At 31.2% G+C, this 21,827-nt stretch overlaps 1 protein-coding gene across 1 annotated transcript in view; it reads left to right on the top strand.

Annotated features, from left to right (window-relative positions):
• Positions 1–21,827, top strand: part of LOC100868799 (tRNA dimethylallyltransferase) — a 117,319-nt gene that overhangs the window by 89,677 nt on the left and 5,815 nt on the right. The window contains exon 5 of the mRNA XM_012486194.3: positions 12,500–12,615. Coding sequence (XP_012341648.2) covers positions 12,500–12,615 — 116 coding nt within the window. The remainder of the gene's footprint in view (positions 1–12,499; positions 12,616–21,827) is intronic.

The following is a 21,827-nucleotide window of genomic DNA, read 5'->3' as shown; positions in this document are numbered from 1 at the left end:
CGAAAAATATTAAAAAATACGTTTAAACAATTTTTTAATCAGATAACAATAGATAATTGCGAAAGATGTCTCTGTTGCAAATATAATTATTTTTGAATTGTTAGTAGCAGTATTAATTTTTTTAGCAGCATTTTATTTTATTATTTTAACGGATTATCAATGATTAGTATCGATTATATGGGTGATTTATAAAAATTTCAGAATGAAATAAAATAGTTATTAAAGTAAAGACATTAGTTACGTCTCTTTTTTTTTTTTCGTTACAATCCAGAGTTCGAAGGGTTTGATGGGAAGCCTAAGAAATTCCCCGCGACACTAACGCTTCATTTCACAGATCCTTTACAGTTAATTTGAAGAAACCTTGGTGCGGCTTCCTTCTTAACCCTTTCTGGTTGGAAAGTGTTTAAAAAAAAAGCATCAATCTATAATCTTTCAGTTTTTTTTTTCTTTTATATTTTCTGTTCATTTTTTAATAATAAAAAGTTTGATTATTGTCTATCATAGATAATCATTTAACGAAAAAGAATAAAATAGAAGAGAAATAAAAAATAATTTACGAAGTTCCATCGATGAAATTAATAATAAATTATTCTCTTTCTGAATGTTAGACAGTTAATATTATACAGTTTAAATGTTAATTGACACTAATGAAACCTAAGAGAAGTGGTTCTTCTCCCTGGTAACGTGAAACACGTGTGGCAATAACTTTTGGACTTCTAAAAAAAAAAAAAAAAAAAAAATCGCAACAAGTGGGCTACGAAGTTCTTCCTCCTTCTCTTTCGCTCACAAGAGACATTCATCCGACAAATTACCATACACATATTTAGAAATCTTTCCAAGAAAGCGTAGGAAATGTAAGAATACTAAAATAGAAGTGTGAAATATGATCTTTTGAATCTTAAATATATATCCTTCTGGTATAAAATCAATCTTTCTTCTAATTAAATTTGTTTCATTCCTTTGATATATTTCGTGATCGAATTTTTTCTTGTAAAAGAAATTTAAAAAATAAAAGATTTTAATTAACTTAACTTATGTTCACAAATATAGGATTATATATTGATATAGGATTATAGATTATATATTGGTATATAATTTAATATCATTAATTTTTTTTTATTTTGCATAATGATGTTATGAAAATATCATCATTTTTGACAACAGAATATGAAGATTGGAGTTTACTTAATTAAGAATTTTTTTGAAAAAATATTTTGATAAGTAATGAAATTGGCTTCAACTTTTTAGGACACCCTTTATATTAATTTATTAACTACTGGCTAGAGTTCATATTCCTCAGTAATGTTTTATAATATACTTCATTTATCTTAACGATATTTTTTTAGTTCTGTAATTCTATCCTATAATACCTCAATACAAAAATATTTACCCCTTTCAATGGTGCATTATCGTTCACGAATATTATCGTTTTGGAATTCGAGGTAGCCTAATCACGTTTAGTAACGCTGACGACCCCTATGGTATTCAGCATGCTTAAACAGCGGTTCTCAATCCCCTCTTTAATCTTTTAATTTTTTTATATAACATCAAAATTTTCTTCCTTTAATCATTTATCATGATCCTGTATCATTAAAGAATAATTAATTATTTTCCTGAAAATAAGAAAAATTAATTACTTTTTATTTTTCAGTTCAATTTTTGTTGACATAAAATTTTAATAGAGAAACTATTTCTGAGATACATAATTGTAAATAATCCAAGATTGGCTGTTTCAGAACTAAATCTTCCAATGCTAAATAATTTTGAGAGATCTTATGATATTTTCGTATATTCTATATCATTTATTATTAATGGTATCGAAATTCTTTATTGCTTCAATAACTTTTCTTTACTTGTTCATTTTATATAAATTATTTATTTAATTAAAAATTCAAAATAAAATTAACATTTGAAAAATTTGACGTTTACTTATTATGCAGTTCCACTTAAAAATTACTAGACATCTACTAACTCTTTACATTCTATATTTTCGTTACACGTATAATTTCAAATAGCTAATTCCTTGAAAAGGAAAGAGAGAGAGAAAAAATAATTCAAATAGCAATTGTATTTAGAGTAATCTATCTTCAAATAGAAGAATTTAGAGCAATATCTGAGAGTTTTCATGTCTATGCAGACGGTTTTAAAACAAAATCGAGCTCGAGAGAAGAAGCATAATGCCAAGGCTGGTTCCGAAGTGAGTTCTGCCACGAATACACGCGCACGAATTCATGCCCTGGCTAGTGATGGGATCAAGTTCAATATGTACTCGCAAATCCAAATCAAATCTAATATTATTAAAGATTTATATCATATTTTTGGTTACACATATGTGGCAATATATTTAACATTTTACTCTTACATAGCTACAAAAATAAAATAAATTTCAACAGTGTTATGAATAGGAAACTATCATAAGTGTATTTCAAATGAAAACTTTATTAGTTACATTCAAATCTGCTTTACAATAGACAATACATTCATTTTTCGAATATTGATTCAATTCTAAACAAACATAAAAATTGATATACAAAAATAATTATTTATTAAGATTTTTTCATTTATAAACAAAAAACAATAGTAGTATTTCATTCTATCTTTATCTTGTTTCATCCTCAAACATCAACATTTAATAATTATATCAAATGATTTAATGACATCTTCTAAAATCACTCCTAAACCCCCTAATTTAAAGTATCCATGAATATATTAACATTCTGTACAATATGCTCTCTTTGGTAATCTAAATTTTTACCCCTTTCGTCTCAACCTCGCTAATTCTTAAAGATGGATCTTCCTGAATTTTGACACTGATTCTTTATCGACTTACGCTCATCTCCTCTCTTTTGCTCTCAATTCGAATTCACAGAAGTCACTTGTCCAGTTAACGATCCGGGTTAACGCTAAAGCGGACACTAGCGTGCTTGATCCCATCGCTAATGCTGGCCTTTCTGCAACGCCCCCTTGATCGAGGAATCGCTAGCAGCGAGCTGCTGTCGAAAATAGAGAACCTAGCCAACGTGAACCGCCGGGAACGCGGCCAGGCATTCCCATGGTAGGTCCCCCAAGTGCGTGCTTCTCATTCTGTCTCGCCTGGACGCCATTAGGATCGTCCATCCCTCCTCTGCCCCCAACTCCTCTTTGTTCCATGAAGATTCCTATCGATCGGTACAGAAAACCACCTGTTTTCGTCGCTGGTAGTCTTCTCGTTTTACAAACGACGATTCGTTTTCAGTCATTCGATTGTGAATTCGCAATCTTGTGAACACGGAATTCTGTGAATTCTGATCTTAGATTTCATGGACGATAATTGGCCGGATTTTGCGACACCACTCTGGTCTGTACGATAAATCACTCGAGAGATGATTGGTACTCGCCAATAATTGGTTTTGTACAGGTATTCGAATGAAGATTCGAGAGAAAAATTTAGATGTATCTATATTTTAATACTTGAGGTAGTGGTTCTCAAACTGGATCTAGGAAGGAATCGTGAACTTTTAAGGGATTAGTATTGTTGGCTGATACAATTGGATGATACAATTGCATTGCATTGTTTTATTTGTACAATTTTTTTTTTAAATTTTCTTCAATTTATATGGAGAAAAAGGATCGATTACAGGGTTTATATATTTTTTTTTATTTAAAAGAGATCATAATTCGAACTTAGTCTTGAACAATTATGAATCTTTATACAATTACAATTATAAATCTGATATTTTCTTATTTTGCAACCTGTCTCATCTTTATGGAAAAATTTTATATCATTTTAACGAAATACGTTGAATACATAATATATTTATTTCTATATCAATTTTCTCGAAAATCTCGATATACTCTCTATTTGCAGAAATGCGATAATTATTTAATCTGCCTTTTCATAAACGTTTCTCCATCAGTTGTTCTTTGATCCTCGTAATCCTATTATTTTCTTTTCATCCAGTCAATTTAGCGGTGGGCGATGACGTTAATTAGATAACAAAAATTAGAAGAAAAGTCCGGGTGTCGAATAACTGTGGTGGATGTCACTTTTGATCCAACCACATTGAAGATTAAATTGATTTAACGGGGAGGGAAAAAGGGATTGAGGTAAATGTAGTTTTTACTCTCTTTGCCTAAAGCGTCTCGTTGATTGGATCGAGATCACTGTGCCGGGAAAAAGCGTGCGAGCTATTTAATCTTGGGGTAATCGCGCGGGTCTCGGTCAGGCCACGAGTGTTTGCGTGCGAAGGGTGAGAAATTCAGGGTGACGTAATGGAATTAAAGTCTTGATTGGAGAGGTGTTTTTTCTGGTGTTCGAATGGTTGTTTCACTTCCGTGCAACACTTTATATTTACTATTTTTGAGTCGATTTTTACATATCAAAACAATTTATACCATTTTTTAAATCTTCTAATCTTATGGAATATGTTTTTTATTTATTAAAAATATATCTTTCTTTAAAATATTTTTGTTTCGTATGTTTTCTTCGATACACTTGCAATATCTCTTATAATTATTTCAATTTCAATAATTATGTAAATCACAAATATGACACGTGTCTATATAAAAATTTTAATTTAATTCGTAAGTTTTTTTTCTCTACAATATCTTAATTATTTAATTTATTTAAAAACTTAAATAAACTTAAATCACACTCCATTATCCATTGAATTCAAGTATCGACTCGTGAACAGAAAAATTCCCAAGGCAAATCGTTTTTCGACGATCGAATCGAGGAAAAAATCGTATAAATCTCACACGATATCCGGTTGTCTAAAAACACGTCAGCCGATTTGTCGGGTATTATTGGGATTATCGGCCGGGATATTTTGATAATAAGCGAAGACGATCGAATTTGCCGCACGAAACACGAGTCGAAAGCGTGTCATTAGCGGACAAATTTAGTCGGTGCTCGTCCTCACACCCGAGTGTTTAGGCTCCGGAGGCGATCCCGCCAATTTTTCTGAACACATTTGTATCTCTTTTATTCGACCACCCTTTTTTCAGCGGTGCCATACTCTCACGAAAGCGTACGCCGACGCCTCGGGCATACTCTGATTTTTCCAGGAAAAAATTCATTTCTATAAATTACATACAACACACGTATCTCCTTGGAAAAATTCTGGTGATATATTTGGTCTGGTAAAACGTTAACTTTTTATTGAATTCGTTTTCATGTATTTTATAAGGAATGGTATTGATTTTAATTTTTTTAAAAATTCTGCCCTATGTATTTCGTTGCAGAATGTATTGAAACATTTATTTTAAGTTCTATGTTTTAGGTTCTTGTAATGAAGTTAGATAATGTTGTTTCGTAGAAATTTTGAATATATTGAAATGAATCCTTTATGAATCAAAAGAATCAAAATTAATTTCTAAGAATTTCAAATATATTCGTTTATATTATACAATTCGTTTTGTATGCACAATCTGTCAGATCATTTTTTTTTCAACCGATTTTTTGCCTCTTCTCAGCTGTTCACAATCCTTAATTAACCGTGTAAAAATTTTAATGTCAAGGTCGAACCATTATCAGACATAAAGCGCGTGATTTCTTCGAAACGTCGACCCGTCTCTTGTTGTCGAAAGACGAATCGACACCCACGCATATACGTGAAGCTCGTGCATATTTACCAAATCGGTCCTATATCGAGTCATTGACTTTTTCACCTTCAGACGAGGTGGTCGGTGGCAGAGATCTTTTTTATCTGGAATCTGCATCTGTGTGATGTAAACTGGTGAAAAAAATGATCATGATAAATGATTTGGATTTTCGTGGAGAGAATGGAAATGTTAATTGGATAATGCGATGATGGAGTGTAAGATGATTTATCAATTATAATTTAGTTTGTATGATAATCGTTTTGGTTTCGAAATGCATTTATATAGATATATAGATATAGATATGAATATTCTTCTTTTGAAAGTGATTTAAGAAAAATTATATATTTATTGTGGAAGAGATAATAATTTTCAAGATCATTTTGTCAAATAGATATGTTTAATGTTTCATAATAATAAATTCTGGTTTCTTTTTATTCTTTTCGGATTTGGCAATGTATTATTAAAAGAAAAAGTGCAATATATTGTTTTTAGAAAATGTAACTTTGTTTTATATTTATAATTATGATTCGCTATTCTGATTGATATTCATATTATTAGTACTTCGTTTTGGATTATTTAAGAAAATGATAGACAATACGATTTGTTTTGCAATTTTTTATAATTTTCTCATATTGTTGATCGATTAGAATTTTTTCAATAATTATTAAAGTATCCACGGTAATAATTCTTCTGAAAATTATTCATCATCGTAGATTATAAACTTTATTTTAAAGACGAGAAATATAAGTTTTATGCAACCTGTATTCCAACAATACGATCATTTTCATTTGATTGATCGTCTTCTTCATCTCCAACATTTTCTTAATAATCATGATTGTCTTACGAAAGAAAAATGATTTCCTACTCCCATGTTTGAATAATACACGTTCTACCATATTATCACATTCTCTCTAAAACATAACCCAATACCCAACTTTACTCAACCAGCTGTTCCTTCTAATCCACCGATCCAACGTTGGAACTCAATCGGATCGGAGAACAGGGCCGCGAAAATTCGCACGCGCTCACATTCCACCTCGTCTTCCACTTCTGTTTCTTCTGGAAGGACCTTGGCCCGATTTGGCCACGAGTCGAGCATACACAGCCGGTCCTTTCTAGTTTCGAGCACGGTTCCTCCGCTTTCAGCCATATATGGGTGAAACCCGAGGAATATCATCGCCTCTTTTGCCGTTACGTAAACCCCAACGTTCCGTCGTGGCTTCGAAACCACCGAGAATTAGACGTCTTTACGGGAGTATTAACCGGCGTCGCTGTCATCGCAACCCTTAGAATCCAACGATTCCTCCTTCATTTATCACGAGCTACTTTACGAGCCACTTCCCCAACTGAGACCTATTCCTGGATGATCGACTTGCGCGCGGAAGCTATAATTGACTAGCGAGCAACGTGCCACGTTCCCGGCTTTTATTCGAAACGTTTAGCGCCTATTCTCGAGAGGGTTCTTTTCGTTTTTTTTCCCCCCCTTCGATTTTTCAGTTTATTTTTAAGGGTGGGATGAATCGGGTTACAGGGTCACCGTGCGGTGGGACGTGGTGCGGAACGGTCTGTGGCTTCGTTTCCTTGGTTGCGGTATCGAAAGTGTGGAAAGAATGGACGAGATTTTTTTTTTTGAGATTGTACGGGCGGATTTTTCGACAGATCGTTTAAATCTTTACGATTGTTTTAATCTTATTCGTTTGATGTGGTTGATAATGATCGTGAGATGGATAAAGTAATTACAGGTGGTTTCAATCAGATATTTCAAAAATTTTTTAAATTTTATTGTGAATTTAAGAGCATGTTCTATAACAGATTGTTTTTTTTTTTTTTTTTAAATTAGAGGAGATTCCATTACTTCATTTAATAACTTCGGACAATATTGCAAGGTCTCAGAAACGGCTTTCACTTCTCGGGATAAACCAGGATTAAGTCATCGGCCGCTAAGAGGCAATTTACCAATCCCTGAAGGGTTTAATCGGAAGCAGGATCAAATCCATCAAGCTGGCCATTATTAATTCGCATCAATGTCAAATTTCTCGGGCGGCTACAAATTTTCATGAAAGCGTATCCTCCGAGCAATAATCCCTTTTATTCTTTACGCTTTCTTTTTTCTTAACCGTTCGCAAATTACATCATCTACGTGGTTTTCTTCAACTCTTACATTATCTTATTATATTCTTTCTTGATCCCATATTTTCAAGTTATATTCATTATTATCGAAATTTCGATCGACCGAATCTCTAAAAACTTTTCTCAATTAAAACAAAAACATAATTCTATCATATCTTTAATAACGATTTTCTCTTAAATTTCCCAATTCTAATAAAATTCCACGATACGAACTTAATTTTACACCTGTCCACCACCTGCTGTCACTCGACAGCAGCACGTTCTCAACAAGCGCCATCTATTTCCGAATCGTCATATACATATTCTTCGACGTTTCAAATATCACAAACAAAACCCTTTTTCTCTCGAGTAATATCTTATCTCCTTCCACCTCCTCCTCCTCCTCCTCCTCTTCCCTCTGTCCCCTTCGCCCTTTCTTTTTTCCCCCTTTCTCATCTTTCCCGTTCGAGAGCGCGGTGTCACGGAGAAACGAGCTGGTTCGGTTCCACGCGATAAGCGAAACGTGGCCGAAGGAGGCATCACGTCTGCCCTCGTCTGCACGCGTATCTGTACGTGTGCGCCTGTCTGTGTGTATACCCTGTGCTCGTCAAATAGCGATTCGAGCCGGGCGAGAATCTTGCGTCATTGACGCGCTTGCCGCCCATGAATGAAACCGTGGAGGCGCACGTGCAGCTCGCGAGGCTCACTCGGCATTTAAATACGATTTAAACCGAACGCGGACCGAAACGGGTTGCGGAGGTCGCGTTTTAACCGTGAACGAGCGTGAGAACGATCCGCCGCTGTCCAAGGAGCTGTGCACGCCTGGTCGCGTCCCGCCATTTTACAAGGACAGGAATCCGCTGCTTTTTTTTATCTCTCTTCGTGTATATCTCCTTTCCGTTTCTCTCTCTCTCTCTCTCTCTCTCTCTCTCGTTTCTCCCTTCCTCCGTTACTCTCCGCCTCTCTTTCTCGTTCACTTGGAATCTTGGTTCGATTAGGTTGGTTCTTGTGAAACGAAGGGAAGAATTTTTCAAATTTTTCTCCCTTTCTTTCTTTTTCTTCCGCCTCTTCTTCCTCCAAAGTTTTACTTTGGAATCTTTGGTTTGGAGATTTGATTAGGGGGATGCTGTAACAGGTTTCTTTCCTAAGTTTCCCAAGCTGGGAAGTTTCCAAATTTTTATCTCTTTCTCTCTCTCTCTCTCTCTCTTTCTCTCTCTCTCTCTATTTCGTTTTTTTCTTTCTTTCTTCAAGTTTACCTTGAAATCTCAGTCGAAGATTTGATTAGGGCACGTGTAATGTTTCCTTTTGAAAGTTGTTTCAGTTATCGAAAAGAAAAGAAATTTATCAATTTTGTTGAAGAGGAGATAAGATCGTTTGTAAAATTTGAAACTTTTAATCTTATTACCGTTTATTTTCTTATCGTATGTTCATACTGTCCTGATTTTTAATGCCATTTTTTAATATCGATATATCAAATCGAAAGAGTAATTTATTCAGCTAATTAAATGGAGTATAATAATCGTTTTGAATTGCAAATTAATACGCAATTTTTAAATTAACAGACTGTTAAATTATTTTAAATAAATATTCTTAAAGTCAGATTGAATACGATAAAAGAATCTAAATGAAAATAATTAACGTGATTATATATTTAATTTCATCAAAATTCCAAACGCGAACAATAGTAATTTTAAAACAATCGTAAATATAATTTTTAAACATTCTTTTATATTCTGCAGAGAAAGAAAAAAAGAAAAGAAAGAGAAATGATTTCCAAACTTTTCTGTTTGCCTTCGACACGATCATGCTAACTTTTAGGCATACCCTTTTCACGTAACCATCTCGTGAAAACGTTGTACCATCTCGTTGTTAAACCATCTAACGTTTGCACGAATTCCGTTTGGTTGTCGGAATCGGAATTTCTAATCGACGTCCAACCTCGTTCCTTTCAAAAGTCTACATTTAGCAAAAGGAAATTCTCCGGTCGATTGATCAAATATTCGACGTGTTTTAAGGTGGAATAAGATAACGTCATAAAATTATTTATAACTCGCCTCGAGGATGATTCGTAATATCGATTTACGACTTGCAAATTCATTTCTTTTGTGGCTTCTTCTCTTTTTATTGCCTTTATCTTCGTACCGATAAAACATTTTTAATTGCCGCTCCGGAACATCCAGTGAAACATGGTGAAACATGGGGAGTGGCATTAAAAATATTAAAAGTTCGTGAAACTCGTCTTAATTAGCGGGATTTTTTTTTCGAGAGAGAGAAAGAGAGAGACGATGGTTACCAAAAGTGGAACTAAGCCATCGTTTGTGGATTGCGAAAAGTTGAATCCTGTGTGGACATCATCAATTTCTAAATTACTAAATTTATTGTATTTAATCAGTGATAAAAGTTGGAAGTTGAAGTATAGATTTTTTGTCGGTTATTTTTTTTTTACACTAGAATGCAATTAATATTTAATATGATAATGAACGAAGGATATAGAGTTATAAATTTTTCATTATTTCATGATAAAAACATTAAATTTCGAAATGTCATATAATTATTTGCGCAGAAAAAAAATACATGTTTAATTTAACTTAATTTTGTGAATAACGGTGAATATCATTTGCAAAATTATTAATTTATAATGTAGGACGTCTAGCAATTATTTTTATTAACTCTGGATATTTCCAATGTTCTTATATTTCATTCTAGTTGTTCAGTTGTTTCTTTCTGTTGTAAAATTGTTCTTACGTTATAATGTATTTATAATTATAATACAATTATAATACAAACCTATAATTCTAGAAATTTATTTAATATTTTTTCATCAATTATTTACTAAGATAATTTTATTATTAAAAGGTATGAAAATTTCATTTTTAAATATTCATGAATACTAAAAACGAAATCTTTCAAAAAGATGACGATCAAAGTTTATCCAATAAAACTATGAAAAAAATGATTGATAAAACGATAAAAAAATCTGTTGGTGGTCCACTGTTGGCCGTTTAACTATTAATCCCATCTGTGTCTTTACAACCTGTAACGTTGTTCGACACCGACCTCCGTCAAATATCGATGAATGGCTTTACTCTTTTCGTACATTTCTAATGCGTACATATCGAAAATCGAGTCACGTTGAAACCTACTACCGATACGCTATACAGTGAATCACAAAAATGTTTGGACACTAAATTTTATCTTCGACCTGATTCTAGAATAGATGTATCTATATAAAACGATAAAAATATTTTATTACAGTATAAATCATTTGTTTAAAAATTCATATGTACATAGAAATATTCAGATATTTAACAAAAATTTAATATTTAGTCTAATATTTTTTTTAGTTCATGTATAAATATATATATATATATAATTTAAATAATAATGCAACGTGTTAATAATTTTTTTTTGAAAACAAGTTTGTCGTTTTTCTTTCAGTATTTATTATTCTTTTTTCTTTTTTTACAAATTTTAGATTTAATTAATCTCTTGAAAATTTATTTTATTTTAATTTAATAAATTATTTTATTTTAATACAATAATTTCTAATACATTAAATATATTATTTTTATGAATCACTGTACCCGACCAGTCAATGATTTTATACACGATTTCGAGGACATGGAAGAACTCTTTTAACGCGTTTTACTTATTAGCAAGTACATATTAAATGAGAAGGAACGAGCAGAAAGTGTGAGAGAGAGACGAATTAATTTGAAAACCTGTTGAAGGCCACAATAGCGTTTTCTTCTTTTTTCTAATGGTACGTGTTAACCTTCGAGCTCGTGTCTAATTCATTGATATCGAAATATCATGGAAATATAATCGAATATTCGTATACCCATCTGTATATTTTATTTAATAATTTTTTTTTATATTCTTGATCAAATATAATATATAAAATATGATTTTGAAGAATCAAAGAACAGCGAAACAGAGAAAGAATAAAATAGAAATAATCCTTGATTATTTACGTTATAAGTCAAGATATTCTTGAATTTATTTCACAGGCTGAATAAAAGGCAAAATTTTAAATTAAATATTTTGCAAAGATATTTTTTTAAAGGCTGTGAAACTAAACGGAAATAACTTTTCAAAGAAACTGAACACCTACGATACTCCTTCTGGCAACTTCGATTGCTACCAATGCAATCGTGGGTGTGAAATGTGACATTTACACGAAAGCATTGATTGTAATAAAATGTGATCGGGCTTGCTTGTTAAAATGCTTGTCAATGTAAAAAAAAAAAAAAAAGATATTTCATTTTTGCGAGATTCCAAGGCTTTTATTCTTTATTTGCAAATAAAGAAACACGTAATACAATTTGCATTACAAAAAAGATATTCTTGAAAATGTAAATTAAATGTAAATTACATAATATATCATATGACAAGGCCTTGATTTTACGATATTTTCTCGATCTTTGGGCGAACAATATATTCGATTATTCTTTAGATAAAAATAATTTTTTTAAAATTGGATCAAACTTGAAATTGAATTTTTGAAAGCTCAGAGGGATTACTTTATCAGATGGTGTATAAAAAAATTTTTGGAAAAATTATCTGCAATGATAAATTAAAGAATACATACTGAAAATTTCATCGAGATTGATCGAGACAATGTGACAACTATCGAAAGATGCAAAAGCTATAGATTTTAAGGAATATTTTTACCTAAAAATTATCCGAATAAAAATTATCACGTTGATCAAATATAATTGGAAAGTGTCCGTTTCTTCATATAGATTATACCGTGTCGAATCGCGGCCAATTAATTCGAGGACCGTTTTCTCCGAAATTATTGCAGAAAGTCCTCGAGGATCGGTTGGACAGAAGGGTCGACGACATGGTGGAGACCGGTCTGGTTCAGGAACTGCTTGACTTTCATCGGAGATACAACGAGCAACGGATTAAGTCCAACACGTAAGTGCACGAGTTATATCAGTAAGTGCTTTATATCACGCGAGTCTGGTCTACCGGTTCAAGGATTTATCCTTCGTTTTTCTCGTGTTTTCGTCGAGGTCCTCCGATCCATGCTCGCCAGACCGTTCGACGAATCGTTCGCTTGAAAATTTTCTCTTACTTCTCTTCGTCCGAGTAGATTGATTAAAAGTTCTTCGAATAATATGGTGTTCTTTCTTTTTTCCGTCGAAAAGTTTAGATTGGATAGAATCTGCAAATGAAGGCAGGCGAATTCTTGAAGTTTTAAATGAATAAAAATATGGCAGTTCTGTAACAATTGTTATAATAGATTCGTAGATTACCTTCGGGTAGATTGATTAAAAGTTTTACACGATATTCTTTTTTTTTTTTTTTTTTTTGGAGAAGTTTAGATAGGATTGCAGATTGTAGACAGAGAGTGAATTTGTACAGTTTTAAATGGATAGAATTGTGTGATAATTATTCTTTGCAAAATTATTACAAAATCTATTATTTTAAGTAATAATATTTTAAAAGTAGAATCAAAGTTTAATGTCGTCAATTATCTGATATATCGTCCAATCAAATTTTCATTAAATAGCAAATTACATGGTTATTTATTAATAATATTATATTACATCAAAGAAATAATTAATCGAAAATAATTAATCGAAGGTATTATATAAAAACTAACTATTTCAAAGCTGAATATATAAATATATACAGTTTATTTATCTTTCAAGTTTATTATTAAAACATAGTGATATCAAAGATTAAAATTATTTAAATTAGAAAAATTATCCATCTACATATATAAACACAAATAGAAATATATTAATTTACTGAAATATAATTTCTTCATCGTGACATGAGTACGAAAAAAAAAAAAAAAAAAAAAAAGAAAAACAAAAAAAATCATCTCTCCTTTCAAGAATGAGAAAATTTTCAAGAACTTCATTCGTTAAAGAACGTTCCCAAATCAATTTTAATATTCGCACACGTATACTCGTTATACTATACTTCCCCACATGTTTGAACAAAAAAAAAGAGCCGATCTCCCTATATCTATACAGTCCTTAACAACTCATTACCCGACGTACTCATCAATTACGCTCGGTGGAAGAAAAAGATCATGAAAAAAAAAAAACCACCTCTCGAGACCACCTCTTTTCTAACCGATTATTATCTTCAAACACTTCCACGTTACCTTTCATCTTTCCACCATGAAAGTTCCTTCCCTCCCTCTCCCCTTCCTTTTTTCCTCCCTTTTTCTTTCGGTTAACCTCATCGTGGCGGAAAGAACAACACAACCGTGAATCGAGAACGCGAATATTTCACGGTGCTCGAAATTCACGAGTCACGTCGTGTGTATAAGGTGGCACGTGATTCGTACGCAGCACGCCAGGTCTTTATGAATGAAGGCTACGGTCTCTCTCGCCTTACTCGCTTCCGGAAATCGCGAGCGCGTCGACCGGATGCCCGAGAGAAAATAAAGGAAGTAGCCAGCCGCGAGGAAAAGTGGCGGGAGGGAAAGAAGTAAAGCACGAGCGAATGATGAATCGCGATTATCTTTTGGCATCTAGGAAGCCGATTTACCGCTGCGATTCTAAAACGCTTCGCGGTTCGATGAACATTTTTCTGTGAGATATTGAGGGAATTTAAATCGGGAGTTTTTCTTTTTTTCTTTCTTTCTTTCTTGCTGGTGATAAGAAAGGGAGTTCTCTTTTGTTCGCGAATGAAAGTTTCGATGGAAAGTCGGATTGATTTGTCTTATTTGTAAAATGAAAGTCGGATTAGAAGAATTCTTCTAGGGCAGAGGATTCTTACTTATTAAATAATACAAATTTTTATGTAATCGTTTACATTGTTGATTTTAAAATTATTTTAGTAATCAAATATTAGAAAATAATTGATTTCGTTTAATTTTAGACATTTAGTTTAACATTTAGTTGTTGAAAAATTCATGACAATTGAAATTAAAAGTAAAGTTTATGAATTTGAAACATATGTTAATTTATGTTATTTACTCGATATAGTATTTAACGAAAGGTGAAGAAATACTATTTAAGCGGTGTTATGTGTCAAATAAACAATATAAATATGCATATTGATTGAAATTACGAGAATTGCATTCGCTTTAATTACTTACAATTTTATGAGAATCAAATTAAATATTTAATTTGGACGCGAAATAGATATTTCAAACGATGTTTTCAATAATATAAACGATGTTTCATAAAATAATATTCTAAGCAGAATCTTGAGTTTAAATTTCTTCTTGGAACGTATTAAAGAATCTTTATTCATTTATCGCTAATTTAACGTTTTCATTAGCATATACTTCTTTTACACATTTCTCTTATTAAAACCAACATTGAATGACGTTAATTGGCGAGTCAATTATTGAGAAACTTTTTTCGACGTTACTAAACGCGAATATATTTCTTAAGATAATTTTAGAATCGTAGCATTGTAAAAGAAAATACAAATAAAGTTTAGCAATCTGTAAACGGAGAAACTTTCGGCATTTTGTGTATTCAACATTTTAATATCAACTGATGGAAATTTTTTAAACAACTTACCTGTTAAATATATATTATACGTGTTAATTATCGAAATGATCAAGCAGCAAATAGTTAAGCATAAATGCACAATATGTAATTCTCTTTAATTAAGATACGATACAAAATTTTAGATGATATGCATATCTCAAAGTGGAAAATTCAATTCTAGTCTATTTCAATCTATTCTAATTCTAGTCAATTCGAGTCTAGAAATGATTAAGAAATTTTGTATTTATCTAAAATGACATTCGACAATAATTTTTTAAATTGCACAGCATGCAGTACACATAAATTTCATCGATTGTTAGAACACTGCAAAGGATAGAGAAATAAAAAATTTCTTTCAAACGTGCTAATATAGTTAAAAAGAAACCTTCGATGTTCTATGCAATATAAAAATAACAATATTCATACACAATGTTCTTCTTAACAAAATCAAAAATTCTCACATCGTTCAATCCATTTTTATCCAAATTATCAACAACTCTTGCGATTCAAATGTTGTACAAAAAGTATCACATTAGATCGAATAAAAACAATAAACCTCGTTTGTAGCCAATACAATTTTCCCTATTGGGATACGAGTTTGTGCTGCCTGCATAATGCACTTCGGTTAAATCGAATCCGATACCTGGCCTTATCAGATACGCGTTTTCTCCGGCTAACGGTTCTTCGAAAGGGTACAAGGAGACTGGAAATACCTCGTGGCCGGTGTCCATGTCGTTTTTCCACCAGTTTCGTTACCCATGTGAAATGAATTTCTCGTGTGCCAATCGATTGTGTTGCCTCAGATAAAGAACATTCCGCGCCGGGTTATAACCACGTAACAGGATCACCTTGAATCGCTTCTAAATTATGGGTCAGGTGAAAAAATTCACTTGTCGGAAAGAAACGTTGGTATCGTGGGCTGTGCGCCTCTAGGAGAGAAATGATTTAATCTCTCCTCGAGTTTTGAATTGTTGCGCCGTTATATCGTATAACAAACGTTTAGAATTATTGAATGAATATAACAAACGTGTTCGCTACAATAATGATTTAGAAAAATGAAACCGATGATTTTAGAAGAAAGAAAATTGGTGTTCGATTTTAGGAAGATATAAGAAGATATTAGATTATAATAGATTATGATAAAAGTTTGGTAATTTGTAAATTTATGAACCTTTATCAGCAAAGGATGTAAGGACAATGATAAATTATTATAAAATTCCAAATTTTGAATGATATCATTCATAGAATTATAAATATCAGAAAAGATGATCGAAATATTATAATGATAAATTCTTTGGCAAATATTCTAATTTTGTTCTATATATTCAGTTTTCAAAAAAAAATATATATATAAGCAGCTTTCCGTAACAGAAATCCAATTCTATCGCATTTAAATCCGCAGAAAAAGTTCTTCAACGCCACATTTTTCTCTTATCTATTCCACTTTCGTCATCAATTCCTTTGTAAAAATCGCTGACCGTTTTGGGATAGATTGTAATTTGGTTTATAACATTTAACGGGTTTTAATACGTTTCGACTGGAAAACTTTTGCATACATAAAATCGTCGATTGACACTGACACAGCGAATTCGACATACGAAGAATTCGATAAAATGTCACAATTTCGTATTTCTATCTCGAGCGAAAACAACGTCTCGTTTTTCTTCAACTATTTTAGTTGCTTTGAATTAAAACGAGAATATATGTTTCGAATTAATGAATTGTTTCATCGAATTAATTCATAACAATAGAATAATAAAAAAAATATAATTTTATTACAAAATCTCTTTTGTACAAATTAATGCTTCTTTGTTATATTTAAATTAACATTACAATAGCTCCATTTTCTATTCATTCTATAATTGTTATTCACTCATAAAATGAAAGCAAATATGATATATCTATTTAAATATTTTCTTGTTCAATTAAATAATTTTTTTAAAAAAGAATTTCCATTTTTCAGATCTGTATTTTGTAGCAATGTCTTTTATCATTTGATTTTTTGCTGTCAAGAAATATATATATATATATATATATATTAGATGCTCGATTTTCTCCCACATTTCTTTAATAGTTTCGTATGCCAATCTAAAGTAAGTGAAATAATTAATCCTGACAACGACTCCATTAGACCTTGAGCTTATGATACCAGTGATAAGCAAAGCGTTTCGCGTTTGCTACCTGATTCTCGTGGAATTTGATGATTCAAGTTGAGAATGTAAGCCGAGATTTTGATGAGACTATGTGTAATGGCGAGACGTGTAACTATCGTTTACAAACAATGTGAAATTCCAATTTGTGAAATGAATTCAGTTTGAGAATAGTTGCAATGTGAAATGAACGAGAAGAATTATTCAATATATGATTAATTTTTTTATTTAAATTAATATTATTATTATTATATTTTGATCAAAATTTTTATAAAAATAATAAGAATCAATTAATTTCCTGTTATTAATAAATTTTCTACTTTCTTCTAAAGAATCAGCAATTCTTTCATTCTTATACATCCGCAACAATTCTCTTTTTACCTTTATTTTCTTCTTCTCTTTTTCACATAAACACACAAGTACCCTCTTTTTACCTCTCTTTCTGTGACACATAAACACACCTTCTTTCTTTTCTATTCACCCTTTTCCCACCCTTTTGTTACCCCTTTTTTTTACACTTACCCTTTTCTTTCTCTTTCCACGTCCTCTTTATCACGTACACAATTTTTCTAGCCGACACTCATCTCCTTTCACGCATCTCCCCCATTCCCGTATTCCCCATCCATCCTTGTGTTACACTACACAGTCAAATAAAAAAAAAAAAATTTAATATCATTCCTGCATAATTTTTACATAATTTAAAAAAAAAGAAATTCTTGTTCCCATTAATATTCCTTTGAAACAAAAAAATTCGGCGTTCCACAAAGCAAAGGATGTCTTTCATCAAGGGTCAAAAGAAATGCTCGTCCAATAATTTAAATTTAAATTCAATATTATTAATTTTGAATTTAAATTCAATATTTCTGAAACAAATTAACCAACGATCCAATACCATTGTAATAACAAATATATAATTCCAATAAAGTGTCAATAGAAGAAAAATTAATTACTTTCCACATCGCGCATCGACATTGAATTCTTCTCTCTTAATTCACCCATGAATTTATCAATCATGAACTTTCCCGGCTTTATCGCGATTAATTCCTTTCAATGACAGTTATCGCTAATTATCGCCGATTGCGTACATATACGTGCGTGTCGAGTGAGCGGCTCATCGCGTCGCTGCACCAGCAGCTATGCAAATTACGCCGTCAGGCCAATTTGCAGTCGGCTTCGCTACGGCACGTGCAATGCGCGGTACGCAACATGGAGCCAGTCAAGGGGTTCCGACTGAATTACATCGACGTCTCGAAGGAGTTCATGGGAACTGGGGGCTGAGACGTCTATGAAAAGTCTGCTACGCTTCTCTTCGGAAGAATTCGCTCAACGCCTAACGAAAGGGGTAAAAATTATTTCTTTTCCGTTTTTTCTTTCTTAAAAATGGCGATAAGGATGAAGATGGAATAAAAAAAGTAGTTACAAATCTAGATTTGTAATTGTAATAGGGGTTGAGTAATAGATTAATTAGAGAATATAATACTGTTTGATTAATGGAAAATTTTAGATAGAAAGTTTATTTATTATAGTTATTGTTTATTTCAAAAGGAGTGTGTAATGTTTGGATGATGAAACATCGAGTTTAATTAAATGGTAGAATATTTGAGTAATATTTGGTTGATGGAATGCTTAATATAAACATAGATCTTCGAGCAAAAGAGTTTTCAATTATATTTAAATATTTGAAAATTTAAGCGACAAAAATTGAAAGAAACGAAGCATTAATCGTGGTAATCATGGTAAAAGACACGTGCCATATAAATTTTTTTAAGGCTCACACGTTTGACAATAATTTTACATGTGTAACGAGGAACAAGTTCATTATATTTTGCTCGTGTAACGAGAAACAAGATCATGTCAAAATATTTTTTCCCGATGATTATATCTCGTACAATTATCGACTCTTCTTTTTTACACGTCTTGTAACCTTTTCCATGGTATCGTTCCTTACTTACGTAGCTCACAACATTTCTGCAAGTAGCATGTCTCGTATTATGCAAATGCTCCTGTTCACAGCCACTGCCTGCTCGGCTTCTGCCGGATATGACGTCAGACCGTGGAACATCAAAGTTTCAGAAGGCAGGTGTGATTAATATATAGTGTACCAATACGAAAGCTACGAGACTGGTTAATTACAGGAAATTTTGTATGAAGCTGGATGAACAACAAATTAAATTCTTGTTCATTATTCATTAACATTGTTTCGTTTTTATTATATTTATATTTAGAATTTTTTCCTTTTCTTAATAAGAAATGATAGATCTCTTGTCGGTTTTTTTTTTGTTTATCTCTTTTGATGATGATGATGATGATGATCTCAGTACCTTTTTTCTCACATTTTTCTTTAATGTATAATTATAATATATAATAGGTTTCTTTTTTGTTCTGAAATGTATTAATAATTTATTAACTGGTCAATGCTATATATTTATATATTTATAATTATTACTCTTAACTTTAACTTTAATCGTAAAAGTATCCAGTTAACGATTCTTTCATACTGAATTTTTCCTATGTTTTCACTCTATTCACTTTCATTTTTCTTTATTTTAAATCAATTTTCATCACACGGTTAGTTAAATTTACGTTAAATACGTTTTCAATCACTACAGAATAAAGTAATAAATAATACGTGTCAGGAAAATTTTTTTACCTATATTTCATTTCTCTTGAAATTTACTTACATATGTAAGATATTTTAAATAATAGTTACACATGCAAATAGAAATCTTTATATATTTTCAACGAATTTTCACTTCCTCGTAAAATATCTATTCACGCAAGATGGATTTTCCCTGTCACACTCGCAAATTTCCATGAATAAAAAGAAGACATTAATTATAAATACCGATAGGTTTACCGTGTTTCTCGCGAAATCGATCGTTTGGTTATTCCTCGATGCAACTTGTATGCAAATTAAATACCTTTCGCTCATTACGGATAGGCTCGTTAATTATGATACTCTTGCTAATCGAGAATAAGATATTGATAATGGCTGACACGTGGATACGAGGTTGTTTCGCTCGGAATTTTGATGATCGATCGTTTAAATTCTGGATCATAAATCGTGAAAATACCGGAAAATTATTCCAAAGTGTGTTTTTTCCCTCTTTGCACGCGCCTCGAGATATGAGATTTAATTATTGCTTTTAACAAATTGATCGATATTTTATAATATTCCTTGATCTTTTTCCTTGAGCTTGTGCTTCTTAATTCATTGAATTGAACAAAAAATTTCGAGCATTTTTCTTTAATTTATAAACAAGTTTTTCTTGTTCTCCATTTATAATGATTTTATTTCTTCAAGAACGATAATGAGATGTAATTAATTTTTTTATCTATACATTTTTTCCCTTCTTTTCATATATTAATTCTTGAATGATTATCCTTTCAAATTTCTTTGTGAGAGAATATTTATTTTTAAACCTTTATTAATGATAGAAATGCGTTTCTTTTTGGTATAAGAAAGAAAGAAATATGTACGATTAAAAGGATTAATTTTATTTTTTAGTTAAAACTTGATTAAATTCATTGTGCACTGCAAAATAATAAAGAATAATTTATTACTTGATCTGTCAAAATGATTTTGATAACTTAATCGTTTGAAGCGTAATCCTTTTTTAAAATTATAAAATTATAATTGAAAATTGAATCTGTTCGTGTCAATATTAATTAACAGAAAAAGTAAACAAAACTGTCAGACGATAGATTTACTTAACTGATTAATCTTTTCGCAATTATTTCACTAGAAATGTTTGAAATTATGATTATTTGCTCTAAGTGATTGATAATTATCTTCCTCGTTATTAATACTGCTCGAATACAAGATCGACATCAAGGATATAACATTTGCAACATTTACAAATTAATCATATATCTGATTATGTGTTTGAATTGAATTGAATTAGTCATTCTGCATTAAACTTTTCCCCTTTCGTTTAATTCTTATTGATATATACTAATAAATATTTAGTTTTATAATTAATTTATTTATTTTCGCTCAATGGCCACTTTCCAGTGTACATATTCCCGTGTATCTTAAATCTGTATAACATGAAATCAACTTAACTTCAATTAATTTAATCTTAATTAATTGATCTATGTCTTTAATATATCGTATATCAAGAAAGTAATAAATATTATTTTATTGCATCTGATATAAAAGACAAACTATATTATATAAAATATTTAAAAAGACAAATTATATTTAATTAACGTTGCAAAATGCAAAACAATTTCTAATTTTTCAAATTTTCCTCGAATTTTAAAATCACTTCGATGGTTAAGTTATTAGATTATCTGTTATTTTATACCTTAAAATATCCTTACATTTTTAGATCGTTTCAAATTGTCAAATTATTAAAAATATCAAAATATCAAATCTTCAAATTTTCAATTTTTCGAGTGTTTTTGACTTTTCGAGATTTTAAGTTTTGTAAATTCTTGAATCTCTAAAATTTTTAAAATTTTTCTAAATTCTTTTGACTTTTCGCTTGAAATTCATCCAAATCCATAT

This window comes from Apis florea, unplaced genomic scaffold (genome assembly GCF_048593485.1).
Source record: "Apis florea isolate Af1SG1 unplaced genomic scaffold, ASM4859348v1 contig_3391_pilon, whole genome shotgun sequence".
Taxonomy (NCBI): Eukaryota; Metazoa; Arthropoda; class Insecta; order Hymenoptera; family Apidae; genus Apis; species Apis florea.
This window is presented reverse-complemented; position numbering and strand designations above follow the sequence as displayed.